This window comes from Ctenopharyngodon idella, chromosome 12, assembly GCF_019924925.1.
Source record: "Ctenopharyngodon idella isolate HZGC_01 chromosome 12, HZGC01, whole genome shotgun sequence".
Taxonomy (NCBI): domain Eukaryota; kingdom Metazoa; phylum Chordata; class Actinopteri; order Cypriniformes; family Xenocyprididae; genus Ctenopharyngodon; species Ctenopharyngodon idella.
Window position 1 is genome coordinate 17,005,610 of NC_067231.1, and position 27,785 is coordinate 17,033,394.

Genomic DNA, 27,785 nt, shown 5'->3' on the forward strand with positions numbered 1-27,785 from the left:
ACTGCTAAAGTGGACAGTTAAAAACCCAAAGCAAATGTCTCTTAAATAGCTTCAATGATTATTGGCATCAGATATGAAGTCCCTTTAACAAGCAAGTTAAACACACAAGAAGGGAAAAGACTTGAATGCATGCTGCAATGTATGTAACAAATTGAATCGTTCAAAGTGATTTGTTTTCAAGTTTGCTTGTTTTCTTGCTTTCCCTTTTCAATGGAATTATAACCATGATGAATCATTTGTAATGTGTCATGTAGCTGTAAAGCCATTCTCACATAAACCTTATTTCAGTCTAATTAATTTTAATTGCCATTGCCCTTGCTGAAAGGCAATCTCAATAAAATTTACTAGACCTGTGCATACAGGCTTTGTAATTTGCTATAAACTACTGTATTATTGAAAGATTAACAGTAATTTTCTCACGTAAAAGGGGAAATTTGTTTTTACAGATAAAGAATATTTTTTTCTCTCATCTTAGTATATATTTGATTGTCCTTTTAGCAAAGTCCCATTGATTTTTTTTTTTTTTTTTTTTTTGGGACCCAGCTTTCTCATCCCCTTCATTTATTTACTTTGTGCCAACAGCAGCCATTAAATTACAGTCGATAAATTACCAGTGTTGCTGTTAGCATTAGTGTAATTTATTGCTTCATGATCCCCGGGGAAAATAAGGTTACGGTTGTTGTGTGTTTTACCATCAGGACTTCCATCAGTTCTGTTTTCTCGTGTGCGTGCGTGTGTGTGCGTGCGTGTGCGCGTCTATGTTTGTAGCGTGTGCATGTGTATGTGTGCGTCTCTACGGCGTGGGGGAGCGGGCCGTTGAACACCTCTTGTATTTTCTGTAACGTTCTTCTCCGGCAGGTCGGCAGCTCACCATCTTCAACAGTCAGACCACCATAAAGATTGGAGGCTGGGAGAAGGGCAGTCGGCCCTTCCAGGGCCAGCTCTCAGGGCTTTACTACAATGGCCTAAAAGTGCTCAACATGGCCGCCGAGGGCGACCCCAACGTGCGTGTGGAGGGTAGTGCCCGGCTGGTGGGAGATATGCCCTCCTCTTCTATTACGCCCCAGTCCAGCGCATCCGCAACGGGCAACCGCTCAGAAACGTCACCCTCCATCACCGACATCACCACTACAACTGCATCCAATCGCCAGGGCAAACAGACGACAACTCCACAGGTCAGCGGCCACTTTATTCTACTTCAATATCCTGTGAAAGCTGATGCTGAGTGTTTGATATCTTATTTTCTTCCTTGTCAGAATGTGACATGGATTGGAAAACACTAGGGTTCTTTCGTTCATGACAAACTGGGAATTGTACACATGCACTCAGTGATTGTTTATGGCAGTTGCTTTGGACTTGTCATGGAACAGCAAAAGTTTTCAATTAACGTTGCCATTGTAAAAATGCACTGTTAACACTCAGACATGATTCTGGTATTCATTAGTTAACATTAGTTAATTACTTTAGGTAACATAAACTAAGAATTAACAATACTTCTACAGCATTTATTAGTTAATGTTAGTTAATGTTAATTTCAACATATACTAATACATTATTCAAATCAAATGTTGTATTTGTTAACAACAGTTAATGCACTGTGAACTAACATGAATAAAAAATGAACAGCTGGATTTTTATTAACATTAACAAAGATTAATAAATACTGTAACAAATGTATTGCTCATTGTTAGTTCATGTTAGTTAATACATTAACTAATGTTAACAAATGAACCTTATTGTAAACTGTTATTATGATTTCTTAATTCCAGTAAAAATGTCTGAGAACAGGTGGGTTACTGAGTATTTAGCCCGAGTGTTCAGTGGGTGTGAAGACCATAAGTGTGCGTAGAACTTTTGATTACACACTTAGAACATAGTGTTTTTAAAAACATACATTTTAAAGTTTACATTTAAAAGTTTTTACAGACGTTTGTTGACGCATTTTTATTTTCAATACTTGGGACTACTTCTAAATGTCTATTCAGTTGTGGCTATTTAACAGATGACACCATTTAATTGTGGTGCTTCTAATTAAGTGATAAAAAGCAGGGTCCCACTTTATATTAGGTGGCCTTAACTACTATGTACTTACATCAAAGAATAAGTACAATGTACTTATTGTGTTCATATTGTATTGCAAAACACTTTTGCTGCTACTGAGGTGGGATACGGGTAAGGTTAGGGACAGGTTTGGTGGAATGGGTAGGTTTAAGGGTGAGTTAAAGGGATAGTTCACCCTCAAGTAGTTACAAACCTGTATAAATTTCTTTGTTCTGCTGAACGCAAAAGAAGATATTTGGAATTAGAATAATGTCAGTAACCAGACAGATCTCGCCCCCTATTTACTACCATACTAGGAAAAATAAATACTACGGTAGTCAATGGGGGGTGAGATCTGTTTAGTTACAGATCTGACATTCTTCCAAATATCTTCCTTTGTGTTCAGCAGAATGAAGAAATTTATACAGGTGAGGGGGAGTAAATGATGACAGAATTTTCATTTTGGGGTGAACTATCCCTTTAAGGTGTAAGGGATGGGTCAACAGTGTAATTATAAATGTAATTACAGAAATTAATTACAGATGTAATTACATGTAGGTATTTTTAAAATGTAAGTACAATGTAAAAACATGCTTGTACACAATAAATGCATTGTATCAAATGATTAATTTAAATGTAAGTAAATAGTAGTTAAGGCCACCTAATATAAAGTGGGACCAAAAGCAGTTGCAGTTGTAAAAATGTTTTACAAAATACACATACTCATCCCTGTACCAATACTAAAATTTACTACCAAATTTTAATTAATTTATCTAATTAAAGGGTTAGTTCACCCAAAAATGAAAATTCTGTCATTAATTACTCACCCTCATGTCGTTCCAAACCCGCAAGACCTTTGTTCATCTTCGGAACACAAATTAAGATATTTTTGATGAAATTCGAGAGCTCTCTGACTCCTCCACAGATAGCAATTTAACCACCACTTTCAAGGTCCAGAAAGGTACTAAAGACATCGTTAAAACAGTCGACGTGACTGCAGTGGTTCAACCTTAATGCTATGAAGCGACAAGAATATTTTTTGTGTGCAAAACAAAACAAAAATAATGACTTTATTTAACAATTTGAGCTGTTGTCATACGCTGCTGACGTAGTGAACTCAGTGCAGCGCTTCCGTGTTTACGTCCGAACGCCAGCTCAGTATTGGCCGACGCTGTACACATGAGCAGCACGATGCAAGCGTGTGATGCTAACGCAGGAGTCGGCGTTCTGACGTAGAACCTGGAGGCGCTGGACTTAAGCAACCTATGAGAATGACACAGAAGAGAAGATATTGTTGAATAAAGTCATAATTTTTGTTTGTTTTTTGAGCACAAAAAGTATTCTCGTCACTTCATAGCATTAAGGTTGAACCACTGCAGTCACGTGGACTATTTTAACGATGTCTTTACTACCTTTCTGGACTTTGAAAGTGGTGGTTAAATTGCTGTCTATGGACAAGTCTTGGATTTCATCAAAAATATCTTAATTTGTGTTTTCCGAAGATGAACAAAGGTCTAACGGGTGTGGAACGACATGATGGTGAGTAATTAATGACAGAATTTTCATTTTTGGGTGAAATAACCCTTTAATTTAACTTATTTAACTTACACTGTAAAGTTTTTAACATTTTTGGCACACATTTTTGGCAATACCCCTCCAAAGCGGATTTAGTGGAGCTAGTGTGCATTAAGGGCACTGAGCTTTGACATTTTTCCGACTTGGGACAGTCTTGTGCATTTACTTCTTGCCACATCAAGACCGCAAGCATGGGTATTGGGCCAAGACGAAGAAATATTTGTTAGTTATTTGTGTATAAAATGTTTTTAATGAGGTAAACAATGCTGAGTGCAACTTCAAAATTGTGATTTACAGGCTTGGAAAAGTCATTGAAATTTCTGTTGTCATTAAACATGTCACGCTAGTTATGCTGTGCGATCTTTATGCAAATGCTTCTTCACTTCATAAATTGGTCTAAATGATTTATTAGCGAATAGGTCTGACTTTGAATGATTTATCCAGTGATCATAAACAACTGGAAAGGCCATGGAGAAGTGTTGGAACCGATTGGTGGGATCAGATTGAAGCAGACAGGCTGTGTGTTGTCTGGGTCAGTGTGTTGTGTTTTAGCTCTGTGTTGTTATTGGCTGTCTACATCATTACTCTCGGCTTCTCTCTTTATTCCTTTTGCACACTCACTCAGTTTCTCTTTTACCATCCAAACATTATAAGTGGCGTTTCAATAAGTGACCCAGACAGCAACGAGGCTGGTTTAAACTGAACTCCATGTTCTCTCAAGCAAAAGAGGCCTCGAGACTAAGACCAGGGCACTTAAAGACGTGCCCGTGGCTGGATCGCACATTATCGAACCGACAAAGGGTTTCGGCCCGGCACAGTTCAATTGCTTTCAGACACAAAGTGATTGGCCTGTTTCTTTTGTGGATGTGCTGTGGCTCAGGATGAGAGAGAGAGTGCCGGGGGATGCTGGGAGACTAGAGTCTGTCAATAAGTCTGTGTGAACAGAGAGAACCCACAGGCAAATGGAACAGGGCCATAAAGGGGAGAAATCAGTAGGGGAGATGAGCGCCGTGTAGGTGGGCATGCTTTTCTCCTTTACAACTTGCAGGTTTTTCTCTCCGTTCGGTCTCTCTCTTTACGACGCGAGCGCGAGGCATCATTCAGGGCCCTGACAGTGAGCTCTAATTACGGTGGCACTGTAATTACATGTCAGAGCAGGAGGCTGAGCGGGGTGATTGACAGGCTTGCCAAGGCCAGTTCAGTCTCGTCCCCTCGTGCGTGACTTTACGCACTGTGATTTAGCCTCCACAACAATAAAATCGTAATTTGATATGGTTAAAACTGATTCTGGCACTGCATATTAAATTACCTCCCTGCTCAAGGGCACTCCAGGCACGTTGTGTGAAAGCGATAGTTGTGCAATAACAGATATTTCGATCTATTAGCGCCCAATCGTGATGTTGGCTTATCATGGCCTCGTCTGTGGATTGCATTACAAAATGGTGGGCTTGCCGCCCTCCGCACACCGACAATGATGGTAAATGTTGCCATGGAAATATGAGACTCCTCTCTTCTCGGCACAGCGGTGTCTATGCCACTCTCTAAGTTTGCGCCATCTGCGCTCCATTATCATCCATTACAATCTCTTTCTCTCTCTCTCTGCACAGCTGCGCTGTCCAAATCAACTGCTTCATTTTTTTAAGATGGATTTTTAATATCTAATTAATGATAAAAGCTGGATAGAGAGGGATATGAAATCAAAGAGGAGTTTGTGGTTCTTTGATTACAGGCCTTTGTGATGCCCATTAGACAGGAGCAGCCATTAGACCGGAGAGCTCTCTGTAATAAGAGCTAATGGAACTTCTTGGGCTCTCCATCTTCTTAACACTTTTCCAGAGTGTCTGCCGAGGTCTCCCCCTTAAACATCCTCAAATTAGCCGAGATCTGGAAGAAGGGCTAAAGGAATTTAAGTGTCACTTGAGAGCGTGAAAATTGCTGCGCAGTGTGCTAAGGAATTGTTAGCTATATAGATACGTAATTGTTCAATCTGTATAAAAAGTTTATGAATTGAACAAGCTGAAAAATTAACATGAATTATTATTTGATTATATTATATAATATGGGTGAGTGACGTACAAGTGTTCACAAAGAAAAGGAAAATCTTTTAAAAAGAGAGGAAAAATCAAGTTGTACAAAATGTATTTTTGGTATTTATGTTTGTTTTTATATGGTTTTGAAGAATTAAAAGATTAAATGTAATCAACTAATGATTTAAAGCATTAGTTCACTTTAAAATGAAAATTAGCCCAAGATTTACTCATCCTCAAGCCATCCTGGGTGTATATGACTTTCTTCTTTCTGATGAACACAATCGGAGTTATATTAATAAATATCCTGACGCGTCCAAGCTTTATAATGGCAGTGAATGGGACCAATGAGTATGAAGCTCAAGAAAGTGCATCCATCCATCATAAACGTGCTCCACACGGCTCCAGGGGTTAATAAAGGCCTTCTGAAGTGAAGCGATGCGTTTATGTAAGAAAAGTATCCATATTTAACAAGTTATAAATTAAAATATCTAGCTTCCGCCAGACCGCCTTCCGTATTCAACAGGAAGAAAGCGTAACTGACGTCGCGTCAGTTAGGTTTTTTTCTGTAAGTTGAATACGGAAGGCGTAGGACGTAGCGTAAGCGTTTTGAACTGCGAGAGGCATTACGCTTTCTTCCTAAGTACGGAATACGGAAGGCAATCTGGTGGAAACTAGATATTTTACTTTATAACTTGTTAAATATGGATATTTTTCTTACACAAACATATCGCTTCACTTCAGAAGGCCTTTATTAACCCCCCGGAGCCGTGTGAAGTACAGTTATGTTGGATGGATGCACTTTCTTGAGCTTCATACTCGTTGGTCCCGTTCACTGCCATTATGAGGCTTGGACGCATCAGGATATTTATTAATATAACTCTGATTGTGTTCATCAGAAAGAAGAAAGTCAAATACACCTAGGATGGCTTGAGGGTGAGTAAAGCTTGGGGTAATTTTCATTTTAAAGTGAACTAATCCTTTAATAAAGTTGTAATGTGGTATATAAAAATAAATAACTTTTTTACACCAATTTATATTTTTTAATCATTATTATTTCCAAATGTTTTTAAATATATATTTTAATAATATATTCTCAATATAATTTTTCAAATATCATTAATTATTCATTTATAAATGTCATTTGTTATTTTAATAAATATTGTTTTTGAGGAGTCACACCATGTTATATTTTACAATCTGAACAAAAAAGATCAAAATGAATTTTAATTCAGAAATTAAACGTGCTCATCTCATGTGTATTCAAGTCATTTTATGTATGAATTGCATTTTTTATATATTTTTGAATAAACTAAGAGATGAGACAAAAAAGTAAATGTTGCCATTGACCCATGTAATTATTTTTTGATTAGTGAGCTGTAGTGCAGAATCCCAACTGTTCTATTTCGTTTCATAAAACTGCTTTGTTTTAAATTTCAAAATCCTGAAACTTTCAGTTCATTTCCAGCATTAAATGAGATTTTGAGTCCCAGATTGTCAGCGTGGCCTTTGAAGATAAAGGCGCTCTAGATAATAGAGATGATTTTTATTGTACAAATGGTTTACAAATGAATGGCTCGGAAGGAAATAATATTTCATGCAGATCAATTAATTTCCTTGTAATACAGCAAATTTGTGTGTAGTGTAAATGAGGTCTGTAGTCTTTGGAATAATTTTGCATACTTTGCATGACCAGTTTTTTTTTCATTTAATGGCTTCAGATCTGCTCTGTGAGCATGCTTAATCTTAAAATGACGTGTGGAGCTTGGATTATCCTCAGATAAACTGGTTTTGCTATTGTCTGACACTGGCTCACAGCATATAAGCTTTTTAAAGAAGCGTTAATGATAGAAAGCCAAGCATCGTGTTTTACTCGTTTCTGTTCAAACAGCAGCCACAACAAACAAACAACTGAGGTCGTCTCAGAGGATCCCAACATGCTTAGAAAAACATATGCATGCACCGTCTGCTTGTGACTGACAGATGAGATGTTTAATATTTCTATCAGAAGTTGATTTCCTTTGTGACTACCACCCGCATGACTGATGTTCAGAAGTGACAGCTTTTTTATTATCTTCTTTATCCTCTGTCCCACTCTTTCTCTTTGGTTTTTCTTCTGTAAAGTGTACTTTCTCTGCATTTTACCTGTTACATCACCATGTTTATGGATATGTGGCTGTTCTGTCTTGTTTTTGATGTTGTGTTTCTGATATCCCTTCACATCAGTGGCCGTGGTGTTTGGCTCGATGGGATTTGGCATGCCAGGAACCCGTGTGTTTATTATGATCTACAGGGACATCTTGCTGCGGCGGGCCATCGGGCTATGTGCTGGGCTTTAAATAATAAATTAGCATTTCCTGTGTGAGCTGTGCATGTCATTAAACACCCTGGGGTATCTTTTAGATCTAGAGATGGGCAGAGGGCAGTGAAGCGCCACTTCTCTGCCTAGAAAATGGCAGCGTGGGTGTGTGCCACGTGAGTGTCATGCATTTATAGATGCCCTGTGTTGGTGCTGAGTAGATTTGATTCCATCAGATGCAAAATAGGTCTCTTTTTTCTCTCTCTCGCTCTTGATGAAAATATTTACTGAGAATTACTGTAATGTGTTTACAGTGTGTGGTCCTGGTGTCATTACAAATCAGTTCTTACATAGTGGGAATATATATGGAAATTGCATTTGAAAATTGTGTTTAAATTTGTTTTCTTTTACCTTTGTGATTTGAAATGATGCACTCAATTGTGTGTATGTGTCTTTCTAACCTAGCTATACTTTGGGGATAAAAATGGTTGAAAAATGTCTCTAAAATGTTGATAATGTATGAAATGTCAAATAGAAAGCAATGTTTATATATAGCATATAAATAAATGTGTGTGGGTGGGTGTGTGTGTATATACACACACACACACACACACACACACACACACACACACACACACACACACACACACACAGTACTGTGCAAAAGTCTTAGGCCACCATTAGATGTTGTTTTAGCAATGATATAATGACCATATGTAATTATTTCTCAGTCTCTTAGTTAGAATATAAACAGAAAACATAGTAAATTTGTATGCAGTATTAAAAAACAAAAATCAGGAAAAAAAACTGCTTTTATAGGCTAAAGTGGCAAGTATTTAGTGACCTCCCCTTACACTTGAGCAATAGCAGGAACCTGGCTTTCTTAAACCTAAATGGAATGGAAAAAGACTGGAAGGCCAAGAAAACCTTCAAAAGTCTGATGAGAAGTTTCCAGGAGGTCACACTAAATATTGAGACACTAGATATAATTTTTTTTTTTTTTTTTTTTTACTAGTGGGTGCAGGACACTATAGTTCATTCATGTGAGGATAGCAAAATAAAGTAAACTGTGACATATTATAACCAAAAATTCTTCATAAAGTGGACTACCATATTATACATTATATATATATATATATATATATATATATATATATATATATAAAATGTGGTAAGTTCAGTAATATTTAGAGCTTAAAAATATCTCTGTTTCTGATTGTTGTTCTGAAACAGTTCATAGGGGTTATTTTTGTATTTATTTATTTATTTGTTATCAGAGGAACCATCATTTTGACCAAACAGCAATTACTGCCAACTAGATCCAGTGTTTTCACTAAAGGAACACAGGGAAGATATCATTTATCATTTTAATCATTTTCATTTATATATATAATGTCAGTACATAATAATGAACAGCAATATTTATTTTGTACTAAACCATTTTAATAGATTAAAAAAGGCCATACTGCAAACTTACTGTACAGTATCTCTGAGTTGATTCATTGAAACAAAATGAATCAAATCAATCGCAAAAGTAGTAAATATGCTCAAATAAAATTGCATAATGTTGCTTATTTTTATATTGCCAGAATATTGTGATAAATATTACCCAGCGCTAGTAGTAATTATAATTAGCTTTATTATTTAAAGACCTCAATTAGATATGCATGTTTGTGTGATGTATGTGTCACAATTCCCAAAATACAACAGTCCAGCATCAAGATTCACATGTACTTTAATGAGGTACCAACTCGTTTCATTCTGTTGCATCATGAGGGCAGGACAATGTTCAGCAGATAGATTTAAACTGGTCCAGATTCCTGTGCTTTTTTTCCAACTTCTGTCCAATAAATGGATTCTGTGACTTGCCCTGCATGCACTGTTGTCCCAGTGCTCATTTACACTGACCGCTTAAATCAGTCAATCAATACGATTGTTTGAGCTGGCACAAAGCGAGTAATAAAATGGACTGCTGCTCAGCTACTTTTCCTGGGGTTTTTTTTTCCTCCCCCACTCTATCTCTCTCTCTCTCTGGAGGTGGTAGATATTGCAAACGTTTATTAATCTGTGTGCTTTTGGGTAATGACAACCCTGTTAATTCACAAAGGGTTTTTCATGTCGCTTGTATAGTCTTCATGATAGACTAGATATTTGTGTTCCAAGCTATCATGTCTAATCTCCAATGTGTGAGACCTTGGCTCGCTTTTGTTCCTTTTTTATAAATTCTGTCACATTCATAATGTATGGCTGCGTTTGGTGTCCGTGCACAGATTCTGCAGACGCAGGGGACAAATAGAGTCCTCTGAGACTGACCACTGTGCAAAAAAAGACGCCTACCGCGTATCTCTCTCTATCTGTTCCGCCCCTCCTTTCTCAGTAGGCGTCTACGTGTCCAAAGCACGCATTTGAATGCGAGTGAAATGAGCGTTCACGCTGGTTAGTTTAGCTGGCGGAGGCATTTAGATGGAGCTGAATAACCCAAGGTCCCAAAGGAGCAGGAGGGCCGGTGGAGATGAAAACATGGAGATTTTGCCATCCGTTGTGTAACATTCGCTCTCTCGCTGTGGAGAGATGTATTTTGAGAGTGTGCATGTGTGTTTGATGTTGGATTGTGGGTTGTGTCTCTGTGGAGTTTCATGGCAGGGCATAAGGTGTGCAACCCCCCTCCTCTCCACATACACACATCAATCTCTTTCTAAAGAATGCTATAATAAAATATCTCCAACTGAGCAAACCCTTAGCAACCTCAAGCTCAGCGGCGATGGCGATTGGCTGAAACGAATCAGGTGATCGGCTTGCAGTCGTACCGTATTTTCCCTCTCTCACTCCCGCCTCTCTCCGTGTGTATCTTTCTCGTTTTCGCTTCTCCCTCGCTTACGCCTTCCCTCCCTCTCTCTCTCTCTTCTAGTCTGTAGAAGGCACTCATAGTCTCTCCTGATGCACAGACAATTTATCATTCCTATCTGCTTACCAAAGTAGGACTTCTCCAGTCATCACTTTTGATCTGACAAAGCGGACTTTATTTTATTGGTGTGGGGCTTTTTTGTTGCTCTAAGAGCAGGGACGGGGAGATCAGAGAGGGGGAGAGGACAAACTCTCACCTAAACAGAAAAGCAAAGCTGTATAGAGGAGGCAGACAGTGTAGCCAGGCTGCCATCATGGATGCGAGGTGGCATTGTTCCTCATCCCAGGTAGTCTCTCTTTCTCACGGTCCTTCTCCATCCAGCCATCATCGCATGCAGAGTCTTTGATGTTGTCATATCCATGCAGCGAAAGAGGCATGCACCATTTGTCTGCAGCGCTCTGCATGTAGAGCGAGAGAGAGAGAGAGAGAGAGAGAAAGAGAGGCAGAGAGGCAGAGAGAAAAGAGAATTGGGGCAGCGGTGAGGGAGTTACGGGAAAAGAAAGAAAAGTTGCAGTGCTTTTGTGAGCGTCATTCGTCGCCAATGTCCACATCTGTTGCGGCGAGTTCGCATTTCCAGAGTCATTCATGGCATGCCGGTTTCTTCTCATCCTTAACAACACGCTTCCTCCTGTCGTCTCGACCGCCCACTGATGCTGTTATTTGTACTGTCCTTTGATTTGCATCTCATTTTGCCCCTCATTAAAAGTGTGTGAAGATCAAGTGCTGTCCTCCAGTAAAGTTTAACCCAGTGTGCTGTGAACAAGTGTGTGTATTGTGTTGCGTGAAGTTGGCAGGTTGCCCCCTCTCTCTCACTCTTTGTTTAAGATCTAGAGCTTCAGTCTGTAACAGCGTGTTCTGTCTGTGGGCAGCGTGTATGATCAGATTTATTTATTCCCACTTGGATGACCCCTGGGAGTTGCTTGTAATGGCTACTTGTGACTCACATGTCTTCTCAGAGTGAGTCAAGAGTACTTTGAGAACTTCTCGGTCAGTCTTGATGCATTTGCCTGTTTTTTTTTATATTTCACTTTTTATTCTTTGCAGAATATAGAAGACAATTATACTTAAATTGATCAAATTATTATTTACGGTTATTAAAAGCTTTAATAAAATAATTTTTTTTTATTTATTTTTTTTAAGTCAATGTGAATTGCCATTTTTTCTTCAGCAATTTTTCGTATATTTCTAAGTGAAACATGGTAGTAAGCGAGAAAAAAAGTAGGACGAGAATTAATCTTATCTATCTGGAATTGATTGGACCATGAAAAGTTATAAAACAGACCGAACGAGTTTTTTCTAAAGCAGTGTCTAAATGACTATGTGACTATTGGTTAACATTATCAAACAATTCGATTAAAATATATGAAGACAAACTATTTTTTTCTTTGGAATAAAATGCACCAATGTGTCGTTCACAATATGACCAGAAACATGAAATAAAAAGTAAACCATAAAATTTTGAAAGATTATTAATGAGGTGTTATAATTAACCAGGATATTGTAAAGCTTTTGAATTCTTGATCCATATGTGAATAATTGCACAGGAAGCCATCTTGATTTCCATCCTCTTTGAAAGGTCTGGGTTTTCTATTATTCATCTTAGTACGGCATTTGAGGATGAAAAATGGAGAGATTCAACCTGCACTTCAGATTGTTTATCTTTTGAATCTTTAACTAGTTGATTCTCATGTACAGGATGTCAGTAAGCACATATGGAGGCCCTGTGGGCCAGCTCCATATATTCCTGTGCATGCTAGTTGTATACTAGCAGGCGTATCTCCATTGTGTTTCCTGTGATTTTTTTTTTTCAACTGTTCTTGTTAGAGAATACTGCAGTGCATCAGTGGCCATTTTTTATTCATTGTATGAGCTCTCGGTATTTTAAACACACATCTCTCAGCAAAGTGAGGCTGCATTTAGCACCAGGACCTCTCTATGAATATTCACACTTCATTAGCAGGCTGCTAAGTTAGCTGGCAGACTTTGATGTTCTTGTGCTTTCTCTCGCCCTTTCTTTCTCTCACTCTGGCTGGAGGAAAGGAATATGGAGAAAAAGAAGAAGAAAAAGAGATTTCAGCGAGAAATCAATGGTTTGCTTTGCAGGTCCCAGCTGAGCTACCGAGGCGATTCGGTTTTTATTTCCTATCATTTTGAACAGGCTGAATCTTCATGTCACCATGGCAACAACAACAGACGGTGCACTGTTCTGAGATATTCTTATTCTTGGTGGAATACTAGCATCTTCATGACTAAAAGAGATAGAGATGGAAAGATAGAGGTGAATGTGAGTGTCTGAGCCTGGTCATCTCAGACTGGCTGTGAAATTTATATTGGTTTTTGAGCGTAAATTGTTATAAGAACAAGGACTTGAAGTGTTTTATCTATGGAACCTTGTTTCCACTACTGAATAAAAAAAATAAAAAAAAAACGACTTCTCACAAAAACATCTTTTTTTTTTTTTCTGGCAAATAACCCTTCGCAAAGACTCACCCCCCTTAGTTACTGTCGCTATGTCCGACAAGCCATGGCGCTCTCACGCCACACTTCATGTTCTCACGCAGTGAAAAATACATCGCGTGGTAAAGGCGAAACTGACAACGTGCCGACAGACAAGACAGAGGAGGTTACTTTTTCTTGGTTTTCAAATTTAATTTTTGTAATTTTTTAAAGAAATTCTAACAATAAATACCGTTTTCTGCCTCTTTAATGGGTCGTGACAGATCGCTGTAGCACCTCAGTTCAAGCGAAGTAAACCAATCATCTCTTTAGTTATTGCAATAAATAAACATGAATGATCATCAGAATCAGAAAGTATGTTGTTTTTACCGGGGAAAGACGTCAATACACCATTTTTCAAGTTCAAGTCCACTGACGTTAATCTACTAACTCTCCTGTCTGGTTTGTTTGTCAGATTCTGGGTTATAATTGGTCAAATCGCCTGTCAATCAAGCTCTTAATTTACATCTTGCAATTCTGTGTGATATAAAGTCGTAATTGTGACAGTAACAATTGCAAGTTATAAAGTCCGAATTTTGTGATATCCACTTGTGATAGTGTCGTAAGTAACGCCATTTCTGGGTCCAAGCCCCGGCTCGTTTCACTTGAGAATGCCATCGGGACGGCTGTTTATGAGCGCTAATTATTCATATTAAACGTTTAACATTTTAAAAAGTTAAACATTTAAAATACTTACAGTCTACACAACAGTCTCCGTGCTCACAGCATCACAGACATTAATATTTTAACAATTTATAAAAGATGAATCACTGTCTGGCCATCTGGGAATTTGGTATGGAGATAAAGGTTATGATTATAATTTTTTGACAGTATTACACCACATTGTGTGTGTATATTAGCACCATTTGTTGTTTTCTTGTGGTATGAGATAGAGCGTTTGGACCTGGAAGCGCTGCCGTGTGACGTCAGACTTAACCTTATAGTCACAATTGTGAGATATAAACTCGTAATTTTGAGGAAAAAGTCAGTCTTTTTTTTTTTTTCTCAGAATTTTACTTTATAACACAGAATTGCAAGTTTATATCTCACAATTCTGAGAAAATAGCCATTATAAAAAATTCATGGCTGCAGAATTTGCTGAATTAAGAAGTTAATTTGGATCCTACTTACATAAGGTAATAAGGTTTCGGGTTGGAGAGGTCAGTAGGTCAGATCCACCCACTTCCTGTGCCTCTCTTATCCAGGGCATGTACAGCTGGCTCAGTCAGGTCCTACTTTTAGTCTGTGTCTCTATAGATCAGTCTGGCAGCTGAGAGATAATTGGAGAGGGATGAATGGAGGTGGAGCTTGAAAAGTGTGTTTTGTGAGAGCGTTTGAGTTGAGGTAACTCCTTTCTCATTAGGGCACAGCTGGTTTCCCCTCTGTGTTCACAGGTGAACTGAATATCGTTGTCTCTCTCTCCCTCCACTCCCCCGCCCATTTTGGCGCTGTCACATCCCTTATTGTGCCTGTTGGCAGTGCAGTAATTAAGAGCAAGCAAAACAGGGAGTCTAATACTGTGAATGTGAGTGTGTGTGCAAATGATGCTCTGATAGCACACCTACCGTCTCTAACATGCTGCACTGTAGTTATTCAGCAGGAGGAAAATGGACTGTCATAATGTAGGCCGCTTCTGTCCTGCTCATCCGCCTCAGCACAGCTGTTGAGTGGGCAGTGGATGGAGGAGATCGGCGAGCTCAGGCAGATGGATGCTGAAGGCTCGGTCTTAGTCATATGTGACTTTTCTGCAGAAAACAGCCTCACACTCAAGTGCTTGTGTAACGCCACATCTGAAGACTTAAATCCGAGTTTTGACACTTTGCTGAGGGGCAGTGTTTCCAAAAGAGGAAGGAGAGTGAAAGAGAAGAATGGCTTCTGGCGCTCAGCTGTGTGAGAGGAATTTAAATAGAGATCCTAACAAAGGTTTGGGTGGAGCATGTTCATGTAAAGCCAGTCACAATGTCATGTAGTCATTTAGCAGATTCCTTTCCCCACCATACAGTTAGAGCTGGATGATATATCAGTTTTTGCCTTTTGATCATATTCTATTTATATTGTGTATATATATTGTTACCATTTTTGCAACCTAAATAGTAATTGTAGCCAAATATGACTGACTTGATTTAACTGATTAATCGAAACGGATAGTTTGAACTAAATTACAGAAATGAACCGATTCTTACTGTGTCTTTGCTATTGAAGTTTTCATTAGAGATGCTATTAAAACAATGATCTCAAAACTAGTTTAATGACGTGCTATTTGGAAAACATAACATTTCATGTAACAGAATCAGTGGAATCACGCTACCATTCAAAGGTTTAGGGGCAGTAATTTTTTTAGTCAGTTTAGTTCAAATTTTCTGAAGAGACACGATCGCTTTATACGATGAACAGGTTGAATTTAGGCTTTTATTCACATATAAACATTCATCAACTCGCACATCAGTTATGGTAAACGGAAGTTCAAGCATGTTGGTTTGACGTGCGAGAACCAATAAGGTTCATTTTCACGTGTGAAGCGGGTTTGGTTGAGCTGTTTATGTTCGCTGATCAATATTTATATGTGAATAAAAACCTAAATTAAATCTGTTCATCATATAAAGCGATCGAGTGTCTGGACAATTTGGAGTAAACCACTCAAATCTGGATTAGTTTTACTATCTCTTTATGAACTTTTTGAAGTGACAAAGTGGTAGTTGCGTAGCTGTCTATGGAGACAAAGCTCTCAGATCTTCATTTGTGTTCCGAAGATGAACAGAAGTCTTACAGGTTTGGAACGACATGAGGGTGAGTAATTAATGACAGAATTTTCATTTTTGGGTGAACTAACCCTTTAATACTTTTATTCAACAAGGACGCATTTAATTGACAGTATATTATAACAGTTAAGTAAATGAGTAAAGACATTTTAAATGTTACAAAAGATTTCTATTACAAGTAAATGCTGTTCTTTTGAACTTTCTCTACATCAAAGAAGACTAAAAAAATGTAGCAGTTTCCACAAAACTATTAAGCAGCACAACCGTTTTCAAAATTGATAAGAAATATTTCACCAAATCAGCATATTAGAATGATTTAATGTGACACTGAAGACTAGAGTAAAGTCTGCTATATATATATATATATATATATATATATATATATATATATATATATAATATATAAATATATATATATATATATAATATATAATCTTGGTGAGAGAAGACACTTCTTTCAAAAACTTGGAAATCTTTCTAACCCCAAACTTTTGAACACACATTGTGAATGTTCAATATATACCACCAAGTTTTACTTACAACTTGGGATGATTGTTCAGGCACAACGGTGATAGCTCAAGGATCTCCACTTGTGGACTACCTTAACCACTACACCACATCTTCATCCCTCTTCTAGAACTCCTTCCTTTCTCTCGGTGGTCATGTCAAGGAAGAGAACGCTGAGTCTAAGTTGTGACTCATGCTCAAGCCTATGCATTATTAAGCTTGTGTACCTGTCCCCCATGCCTTTTATCAGAGACGTAACCACATTTCGGTTTACTTCTAATCTCAATATCCATGACTGTTGCAGTCTTATGTCAGCTCACAGAATGAGAGATGGCGCGGCATGAATGACTTCACCCAGCGACCCGTGGCTCCCAGGATCTCTGCGTTATTGTTCTTTCTATCTCTAGAGTCGGGCAGACAGATGCCGCTGCCGGCCTTTAGCAAGGGCTCTGTTGTGCACTCCTGCTGCAACACATTACCTCCATGTCTCCCAGCCTTCCAGCAGCAGCACACAAACCAGCACTGTAACGTCAGGGATCTAAATTATTCACCCGCACTGACCTACTTGCAGGGTGTTTGAGAGCTGGGAGTTGAACAGATATTGCTGCAAGGAAAATGGCAACCATGTGGTTACGGCAACCACTTTGAAACAACTGTGCAGGGTGCCCTCCCACTCCTGCTTTCCTCTCCCTTTCTCTCTCTCTTTCCGTGTTGTTTCGTGTGGTCCGCGTGGCTGTGATGATGGTTAAAGGTCCTGATTGGCGTGGGCATTGCCCCGCAGCCTGTGGGCAGACTGTGTGAGCTCAGAGAGACAAATCGATGTCTTTCCTCCCCGTGCGCGTGCACGCACACACTCAGCCAGCCCTGCGTTTCTATTGGGACAAGCACACATGCATGTACACGTTTGGCCAGCTGGCAAATGTATACACACTCTGGCTAATTGCAGAGAGAGAGAGAGAGAAGTGTGAAGACTGGCACTAAATGGATGCCACCAAAGCGACATCGTCAGATGGAATTTTCTGCTGTAGCGCTGAGAGGAACGTCAAGCTTGCTGCCTTTTTGCATAGTTGATGGAGAATTCCTGCACGGAGAGACGTTCTGAGCTATTAAACCACAGTCGGATACCATCTTTGGAATTCAAACCGTGAAATCTCAACATGGCTTTCTTTCCCTTCGGAACCATCACTGGAGCAGAGGCAAGATTTTCTTGAGTATATGTTGTGAGCGTCTCAGCGCCGTGCATTGTCCTTGATAGGGCTTGTCTGTAGATTTGCTTCCTATGGTTTTATTTCAGATTAAAAGGCACGTTTGATGAGATTGTTTTCCAGCGGGACGGATGGATGTGAGCGGATTTGATGCTTCTCACACCACATGTTTCTGCGTGCCTGTCTTTATAAAGCAACTGCCGGCAAAATTGTATTCGTCAGGGGATTTGTGAAATCTTTGTGTGTGTGTTTGTGATGCTCTGATCGATATTTCCAACTGCCTTGATGTGAAGTCTCTCAAGACTGTACTATAAGGTGATTTGGCATGTTATAATCCACAGAAAGGGTCGTTTTTCTGGAAAAGTTGTGACCTTTTACAGTTAGGACACCTTTGATCACGCCTGTGAGTCAAAGCTCAGAGGACCTGTGAGATGTCAGAGTGGCAGTGGAAAGGACATTTCCTTTTCGTTCCCCTCTCTCTCTCTCTCTCACAGCGTGAGGCCTTAGATGACACAGCAGCCCTATAAAACTGTAATGATGCCACAAGGTGTTTCTGACTAACCCTCTATCTCTTTTGTGTCTCTCTGGTACAGGATGATCTTCTGGTAGCGTCGGCAGAATGTCCCAGTGACGATGAGGACATCGACCCTTGCGACCCAAGTTCAGGTGGGTTAGGTTAGTCATCTTTCTTTTATATTATTACTGTCCACATGTTCTTTTCCTCCAAAAATGTTCTCCATTTATTCATTGTTCTGTTCTGTTTTTTTGATTACAGTACAAGTTAAATGAAATATTTTCTGTGTAGTGTCCTATCACTATAATTTGGGGTGAAACAAACATCATATTTGACATTTTACCAAATGTACTTTCTTCATGAGTACAAAAATAGTGTTTAAAACATCAAATGGAATAATTTCTCACATATTCAGCCAAGCGGACACACATTGTAAACCAGAAAAATGAAAACAGCCTGGGAAATGTGTCCGCCGTGTCATGCGTGTCGAGATTCCAGCAAAAAGTCATTTTCCTACCCATGCTTAATGTGAAAATTCAACCCTACAAAACCACAGCCAATCAGAACAGCGAGGGCGAGCTGAAGAGCGTAAAAACCTAGAACACGTCTTGTATTTTCGGCACTTCCATGATTGGGCAGCATCCATTTTATGGTGTTCCTTCTGGATCTTGAGGGATTTGTCATATCCGATGTTTCTCAACTTCCAAAAACAACCTCTCCTAGGCTCATCCATGTTTGATGTTTAATAATCCGGCGCTACGGTGCAGAAATAGAAACCGAGCGACTGACAAAATGTAGCGATTGTTCAACGCTTGTCGCAGCTGGTTCGAACAGGAGCTCAGATTAACTTGAAAGGGCTTTTATGGTTTTGTTGCCGGTTAGGACGCGCTGTTACCTGGGCTGTATTGTTGCTTATGTGCTCATTTATCAAAGTGTTCGCAGCGTGTGCTGAAATATATGTTTGTATAATCTGCCTTTGCCTCTTTAAACAGACATTAATACCTCATTAAACCACATTCAATCCTTCACCCTGTTTATGTGCTGTTAATATAGTATTTTAATTTCCTTTCTGGCACAGAGGGAGCTCATTGCTTAGATGAGTTTTTAAATAGGTCATTATATTAAACAAACTTTAACTTGTGCCTGTCATCAAATTTCTTTATGCTTCTGTATAATTTCAGCTCACATGATTTAATTTTTACCCGTTTTTAAGCAAAATCTGTATTTTACTCATGATTGTGTGCGAGTTAAAGAGACCTGGCGAATTTTGTTGAGGTATAATTTCAGAAAAGGCCAGCGAGCATGCTAGCGTAGCACATACTGCTTTTCCTATTTCTCTACGCAGCGGGTGCATCCTGGCTACTCAGTCGACTGCGCAAACCACTTTCGACATGAAAAATGAAACACAAAGGTTAACCCAATCTGGATTCCTTCAGCTGGCTTAGTTACAGCCGTTAGTGGCCTATGCAGCAGTCATATTATACATAGGGCAATGAAAGCATGTCCATGACATAATGGAAAAACACGCTGACAAATCATGCAACGATCTTGCTAATAAGCAAAGAAAAAAAGCAGAAAAGTAAAATGTTGGCCAAAGCTGAAAGGTCTCAGATAAATTGTTACGGCTCTTCAAAGTGTCCTCCTTCCATGCGACATTTCTAAAAACAGATGTTTGAGCAGAGGTCACCATCCATAATTCCCTGCTGTACTTTGTCGTCATCTCATTTCCTGCACCTGCAAGTTGCAGTGGATCGGGCCTAAGCTGTAAACGGCTTTGTCACAAGTGTTGTTTTGCCGAGCATTTACACTCAGCTTGCAGTCGCACTGTCTCACAGTCACTGTCCCCTCTCCAAGAGACATAGATCAGAACAAACTATACCACACTATTCCACCCACCACGTTCTTCTCTCTGCCAGGAATAAATAGCCAGGAAGCGAGGTTCACTCACTGGTCACGGCTCATGGAAAATGTGCAACATATCCATTCTGATCGCTCTATCTGTGTCAGCCAGATGTGTTTGGTAATGGTTTGATAAGCAAAGTGTGTTAGCGCAAGCTTACAGTACAAGTTTGTCCGTTCAGCAGCAGTACATACATATATTGCAAGGTTGAGTGTCGTTATTGTGGTTTATATTCTGTTTACTGAAGTGACTGTACGGTGCTGTGAAGCAGTTTCTCAGTGGGATATCTAATCTCGCCAGGAGAGGAATCAATTTGGCAAAGAAATATTGATTTTTGGGTTTCTTTCAAGTTCTTTCTAGTTTCATTCCTCTTAGTATTTCTCGTAGACTCAAAACTAAATAATATTATTACTAGTGTGAAAGAAGCTGCAATGTTGACATTACAGTAGTGAAATCTTTTAAATTAACTCAACGGATTGGAACAATTACTTACAGTAGATGGTTTTTAAGAAAGGGGTAAATGCTCACTAAGCTGTATGTTATTGCAAAATAAACCCAGACAAGGTTATAAACTATCCCAACACACATGAATACTGTGAGTTGAAATTATTTTAGAATTTAATCTGCTTATCTTAAAGGCAGAATATGTAAATTTTCGCCGCTAGAGTTCGCCTATTCAAGGCATAGCTTGATGACGCAGAGATTAAGCGCAGAATCATGGGAGATGTCATCTTCACCTCACAGCCAGGGGAAAAGAATCCGACAGGACTCGGGCAGAAATCATGTTCATAGATGAGATTATTAACATTACTGTAGTATGAAGCAGAGTAAAGCCAAGTGCTGTGGGAGCTGAATGAGGCCGCTGGAGCGATTGCTAATGAGAGAGACAAGCGCGAGACACGGCTCGAGAGCAGCTGAACTTTTATTATACCACAGTCGCTGCTTCCGCTTCTTCTGGTCAAGCATATGTGGGATAACGCAGCACTGTTTTATCATATTGGATACATTTAAATGTGTTAAAAATTATGTTATAACATTACTCTGTGTGTTCGCTTGGCGGCTGCTATGAGAAACTTGTTGCACAGTGCAGTAAGCTAGATCGATATTAGAATATCATATTAATATAATCAAGAAAACAAAATTCAAACAATAAGACTAAACGTGTTGAGCTATACGGTCCGTGTCCTGGTTAAAATAGCTTATTTCTCTGGATTAAACATTTTGAAAACATCTGGGATAATGTAAGTACACAAGTCAACAAAATATATAACACTGTTCTAGTGGTTTTTGGATATTTTAATCCTAAAACCTTACATATTACACTGCAAAAAATACTTTTCTTACTTAGATTTTTTTGTCTTGTTTCCAGTCCAAATAGCTAAAAATTCTTAAATCAGGAAGCATTTCTGATTAAATAATCTTGTTTTTCTGTTTGAAATAAGATTTTGCTTGTTTTAAGCAAAAACTCACTTAATTTTGACTTATTTTTTCTGGAAACAAGACAAAAACTCTAAGAAAAGCATTTTTTGCAGTGTGTGCCTTTAAAAGAAAATAAAAAAAAAGTCCATTACAGTGTACAAAATTGATCTAGCAACAATATTACAGTAATATTAAAGTTGTGATATAATGGAAGTAGCGGCATGTAAGTGTTGCGACATACAGTACATCAGAGTGAAACATTATCGAAAAAGGAAAAAAATGTAGAGTGCAGACTTGGTTCTATTCATTAGTTGTTGATTAGATGGAGGAAAATTTTAATGTGAGCTAAATGATAACTTGATTGGAGAAGTCCTGCATACATCATCAAAGAGAAGTCTGTCGTTTTACAGGAAGACTGAGTTATGGCATTTTGATTAAGAATTACGAAGTCAAAACAAATTTAAAAAAATGCAACATGTTAAACTGTTCACAATAAGATCTTTAAGATGCATTTAGAATAGAAAATGCATACGGTGAATTTTTGGCTTTTAATACTTAAGTCCTCTGATTTCATTTTCACTACATATTGATAATTGAGATGCAATATGGAGCCATTTGTATGAAATGAGAGAGCGAGTCTGAGGCGTAATATGAGACAAAAGTAGCAACTGTTTCAGTTACCCAAGTGAGCAGACTAATATACAGCTGCCATGGACGATGCTGAATATTAGGAAATATCTGACCGCTGAATTCTGTGATTTATCAATCAGAATCAAGCGTTCTAGAGAGCTGTATAATAAGAGCTAAATGGATATCCCTGTTGCTTTAATGAACGGCCTCTCTCTCTTTCTCCCATTCTGTGTGTCCACAGCTCACCCCCCACTGCCCGAGGCCAAGGGTTACCCCAGCCCGGAGGTGATTCGGGAGTCCAGCAGCACCACAGGCATGGTCGTAGGCATTGTAGCGGCCGCCGCCCTCTGCATCCTAATCCTGCTCTATGCCATGTACAAATACCGAAACCGCGACGAGGGCTCGTACCACGTGGACGAGAGCCGTAACTATATTAGTAATTCTGCCACGCAGCCCAACGGAGCCGCTGTCAAAGAAAAGCCCATTGGCGTGCCCAAAAATAAAAAAGATAAAAAGAACAAGGACAAGGAGTACTACGTCTGATCTCACAGACTTTCTCCCTCCCCCTTACAACCCACCCACAGATCCTGTGCTCCGAACTCACACGCAAAAGGGGAGGGGAGATCCACCTGTGTATAGTAATTGAGAAAAAAAAAAAAATTGAAAAAGACAAAACTGTCTTAGTTTGACCTAAGACACAATATACTGTTACTAACAACAACAAAACATACTTTATAACCAAGCACACCAGAACTTTACTAAGCTGAAAAGTGTGTACAAAATGAAATGGTACTGTGCAAGAAGACTCGACATACTCACTCCAGCTGTGGATCGCTGAGAGACAAGGCCGCTGGTTAGAATTAAGTGTATTTCATATTATGTTGCCTGTATATGTGTTGCCGGAACATTTTCCCTCTAAAAGCCAGAAAAACCATCTGCAACAATCCAAACAGACATTCACCGATGGGACGGATTGGAAAAGGAACGAAGGACTTACAAATGAGATGCTACCTATGATTGTTAAATCAGCCAAAGTATTTGACTCCCTTTTCTGATGGCAGTATTGCGCGTTTGGATGAGAAAGGACCGCTCCTTAGTAGGATCCGAACTGATTTCCATTCGGTGGAAAGAACCCTTGGTGTCAAAGAGAATTGTGGAGGCCTTAAATATCAATCCACGTCTAAAGGTTGTTGGATTTTCTTCTGTTTGTATGTTTGTCAAAACGATGACAGATGACGCTGATGACGACGGCGAGGAATACCGGGGCCATTCGGGATAGATTGAGGAAAAACTCCATGCACGTAAAGTATCTTATTACATGTTTATATACGGTGCAAAGACTATCTGTGTGCTCTCTGGACTGTGGCTGAAGTGGTGTTTTATAGCCTGTTATATAGATGATGCCAACTACAGTATACCTGCTCTTCAAACTTTTTTTTTAAGAAAAAACCAAGGCGAAAACAAATGAAAAACAGAAAATTAAATGTTAATGTGTTGCTATAGCGATAGAACCGTTTCTGCCATTAGCTATACAGATTTTATTTTCCCTCCTTTATGTGCATCTCCAACATCTGTTCTTTTTGACATACTCCTTTCTTTTTCTTTTTTTTTTTTAAATTTCTTTTTTGCTGTTGTGTCAACATTAAAAGACAAGAGTATGAGTATAGGTTTTGGAAAGCAAACAGACATGTTGAAAATAAGATTTTGGACTGTTTAAGCAATATCCTCTTGCTTGTCTTAGTGACCAAACAAATTATGCATGGTATTTAGGACTCGGAGTCTAACGAGAGACAATATCATAATCTCAAAAAGTAACAAATGAATTCAGCCCCCCAAATCTGAGTATTGGATTATAAATAAAAAGCACAAAGTTAAAGAAAACCGCCCTTCAAAAGTGTTCGCAAACATTCTCTCTGCTATCTTGTACTGTGTGGAATGTACAAGAGGTATAAACTATATGACATTCTGAATAAAATGTTGCTTTTTGTTTTTGTGTGTTTTTTATTTGTGTACAATTTTTCTATAATACCTTCTTTTGTTTTTATTGTGACAATTCTTTGATGACCTCAAAGTGAAGATTTATTATGAAAAAATAGTTTTGAAAAATCAAATGAATAAATAAAATATTAAGACCTATGAAAGCATTTGTTCTTTGTTCTTTATATTTGAAACACATTACAGGGCTTTATAGAATGCCATGGTGTTTGTTTGTTTGTTTTTTACTTTTCTTTTTGTTAAAAACATTAAAGGGTTAGTTCACCCAAAAATTAAAATTCTGTCATTAATTACTCACCCTCGTGTCTTTCCACACCCTTAAGACCTTCGTTCATCTTCGGAACACAAATTAGGATATGTTGATGAAATCTGAAATCCGAAATCCATTGAAAGCAACGAAATTACCGTCATACAAGGTCCAGAAAAGTAGTAAAAACATTGTAAAACCACTGTATCATCTTACAGTGTATCATCTGTACCATCTTAATGTTTTTACTACTTTTCTGGACCTTGAATTATGGTAATTACGTTGCTTTCTATGGGAGAAAAAACTCAGATTTTGTCAAAAAGATCTTAATTTGTGTTCTGAAGATGAACAAAGGTTTTACAGGTGTGGAACGACATGAGGGTGAGTAATTAATGACAAAAATTTCATTTTTGGGTGAACTAACCCTTTAATAAATCTTATGAAAACAGCTTTGCCATGTTATATTCAGTCAACGGTGCAAGAAAATACTTTGCTGAATCTTTATCTTTAAATCACCACTTACATCAGAAATGTACTTTTTTTCTCAGCATCAGCACTTTTTTGTTTTATTTAGTTGTTTCTTTCATTATAATGTCCTGTTAATAAACAAAAACTGTGCTTCTTTATGGTTCACACATAAAAAAAAATCTCCCAGGGAGCCTTAAGGGGCCAGACGTTCTGTGTTCAGATATTGAATGAAGCCATCGATCCGGCGTAACAAAGAAAACACCCAGTTCTGTTTCTTTTGTATCGAAGAACAAGATGTCATGATAAAAGCTCTGGCAGAGGTGGACTGCTCTGAGACTCGGTCAGGGCGACGGACGGTTCAGAATACCGCCTCTCTTTAATTTTCCGCACAGGAGGAGGCTACGGAACAGCTGGTGTGAAATAACTACCCCTACAGGGAGGCATGCGCTGTAATTTATGATTCATGAATTATTCACACCCGCCATAGACTTTTCATCAGGCCTCATTTCAACACACTTTGCAGAGGGAGTGTGGGAGGGAGGGGCAGCTGGGCTGGAGGTTTGTCACGGCCAGCCTTGAGAAAACCTCTGTGATGGTTTTATTTAATTGTTATAATCAAAGTTGGGGGGGGAGCAGAAATGTAGAAGAATATATTCTGTCACCAAAAGAATTGATACAAGTCATATGTAGCGTTGGGCTTTAAAAATGTTTTTTTTACGTTTTTTTAAGCGATCACGTGGTTTTAAGATTGGATGAAATATAAAAAGACTGCATCTCTTTCAGTACTGACTTCATTTATCATGTGGCGTCACCTTGAAGGTGCTATATGATTGATTTCGTGACATAGCACCTTGAATTAAACACCCTGTTCTGTTGTCCTCAACTTGATGTTTTTCCTCAGCCTCTAAAATCGACCTGGCATATGAACATGAATTAAGCAGTTAGAAATCCATTACCATTCTGTAAATGGTGGCGTAAAAAAAAGTCTTTTCTATGGTGGGCTTAATTTAATGAATGGCTCTCATTACCTGGGTCTAAAAATATATTTAATTAAACCAAGATATTCCTTAAAATGGAGAGACAGTTTCCCATATGTTTTCAGTAACAGAAATGGACTTGAATTAATTTCTCATTTCCATGTAGTATGCAAAAATAACGTTGATGAAATATTACTGAATTCATCTTCTTGGAAACAATTACTCATATATGAGTGCTTAAAGGATTAGTTCATTTCAGAATTAAAATTTCCTGATAATTTACTCACCCCCATGTCATCCAAGATGTCCATGTCTTTCTTTCTTCAGTCAAAAAGAAATTAAGGTTTTTGAGGAAAACATTTCAGCATTTTTCTCCATATAGTGGACTTCAACAGGGTACAACGGGTTGAAGGTCCAAAATTCAGTTTCAGTGCAGCTTTAAAGGGCTCTACACGATCCCAGTCGATGAATAAGGGTCTTATCTAGCGAAACGATTGGCCATTTTCTACAAAAAATAAATAAATAAAATAAAAATGTATATATTTTTTAACCACAGATGCTCGTCTTGCACTAGCGTCCCCTTCACACATTACGTAATCACGTTGGAAAGGTCACGCGAGACGTAGGAAGAAGTACCGATCTAATGTGTTTACAAAGCAAACGTGCAAAGACCAAGTCAAATGCCCTTTACAAAAAAAGGTAAAACAACAATGTTGAATGATTTCGAAGTTGGAGGAGAAAATAAGATTGAGTTTTTTTGGTACTTACGCCTACGTCATGCGTGACCTTTCCAACATGATTACACAATGCGTAAAGTTGTGGAAATTAGTGCAAGACGAGCATTTGTGGTTAAAAGTATATACTTTTTTTTTTTTTTTTTAGAAAATGACTGATCATTTTGCTAGATAAGACCCTTATTCATTGGCTGGGATCGTGTAGATCCCTTTGAAGCTGCACTGAATCTGAATTTTGGACCTTCAAACCGCTGTACCCCATTGAAGTCCACTATATGGAGAAAAATCCTGGAGTGTTTTCCTAAAAAACCTTAGTTTCTTTTCGACTAAAGAAAGAAAGACATGAACATCTTAGATTACATGGGGGTGAGTAAATTATCAGGAAATTTTAAATCTGAAGTGAACTAATCCTTTAAACCAAATATTTTTATTTATAATATTGTAAATGTACTATCCTTTGGACATGCATATTTCCCATTTGTTAGAGAAATGTGTCTCTTTTACACTGTACAAATTTTAAAAACACTTCGAATGTGAATATAAGATGATTTACACAACACCCGACTAGTAAATAATACTATTATCACTCACTAAAAATAATGACATATGTAAATGAGTGTGTGAAAATGGCTGAAGGGCTGAGCGGATGCAGAAGCTTCTTGATGCGGTTCTCATTCTGAAGGGCTAAAGCAAAGGAATTCTTCAGAATACACACATCAATATTTAATAAACCTGATGATGGACTTACATAACAGATGGATCTATATTCCTCTAGATCTGTGAGCAGGCAAATTCCCAGAGCACCAAAAAATTCAGAAACCGCACCTTAAATTGTACTTGCTCTTTTATGCACAAGTACTTTTCTAACAGTATCTGCTGTGAAAAGAAATCAAACGCATATGTACTTGAGCAGCTCTTGCTGACTCAAAAATAGTTTAAAAAAAAAGCAGTGATTACAAAAGTCTCATCACACCACTGTCTTTGTGCCGAGCTGACGTCATTTCAGCTCATAACACACTGTTCCAAACACTCCCACTGCTGTCTGTGTTCAGAGCACATTACTACGTCACTGTAGCCCTCGTTAATGC

At 38.5% G+C, this 27,785-nt stretch overlaps 1 protein-coding gene across 24 annotated transcripts in view; it reads left to right on the forward strand.

The window, feature by feature from the left end:
• Nucleotides 1–24,417, forward strand: part of nrxn1a (neurexin 1a) — a 193,417-nt gene extending 169,000 nt beyond the window's left edge. For 23 of the 24 annotated variants that reach the window (XM_051914378.1, XM_051914395.1, XM_051914386.1 and 20 more), the window contains 3 exons: nucleotides 859–1,175; nucleotides 18,407–18,488; nucleotides 22,518–24,417. In XM_051914378.1, coding sequence (XP_051770338.1) covers nucleotides 859–1,175; nucleotides 18,407–18,488; nucleotides 22,518–22,819 — 701 coding nt within the window. In that variant the 3' untranslated portion in view covers nucleotides 22,820–24,417. The remainder of the gene's footprint in view (nucleotides 1–858; nucleotides 1,176–18,406; nucleotides 18,489–22,517) is intronic. The other variant, XM_051914380.1, reaches the window with a different exon arrangement.
• The last annotated feature ends 3,368 nt before the right edge of the window (nucleotides 24,418–27,785 follow it).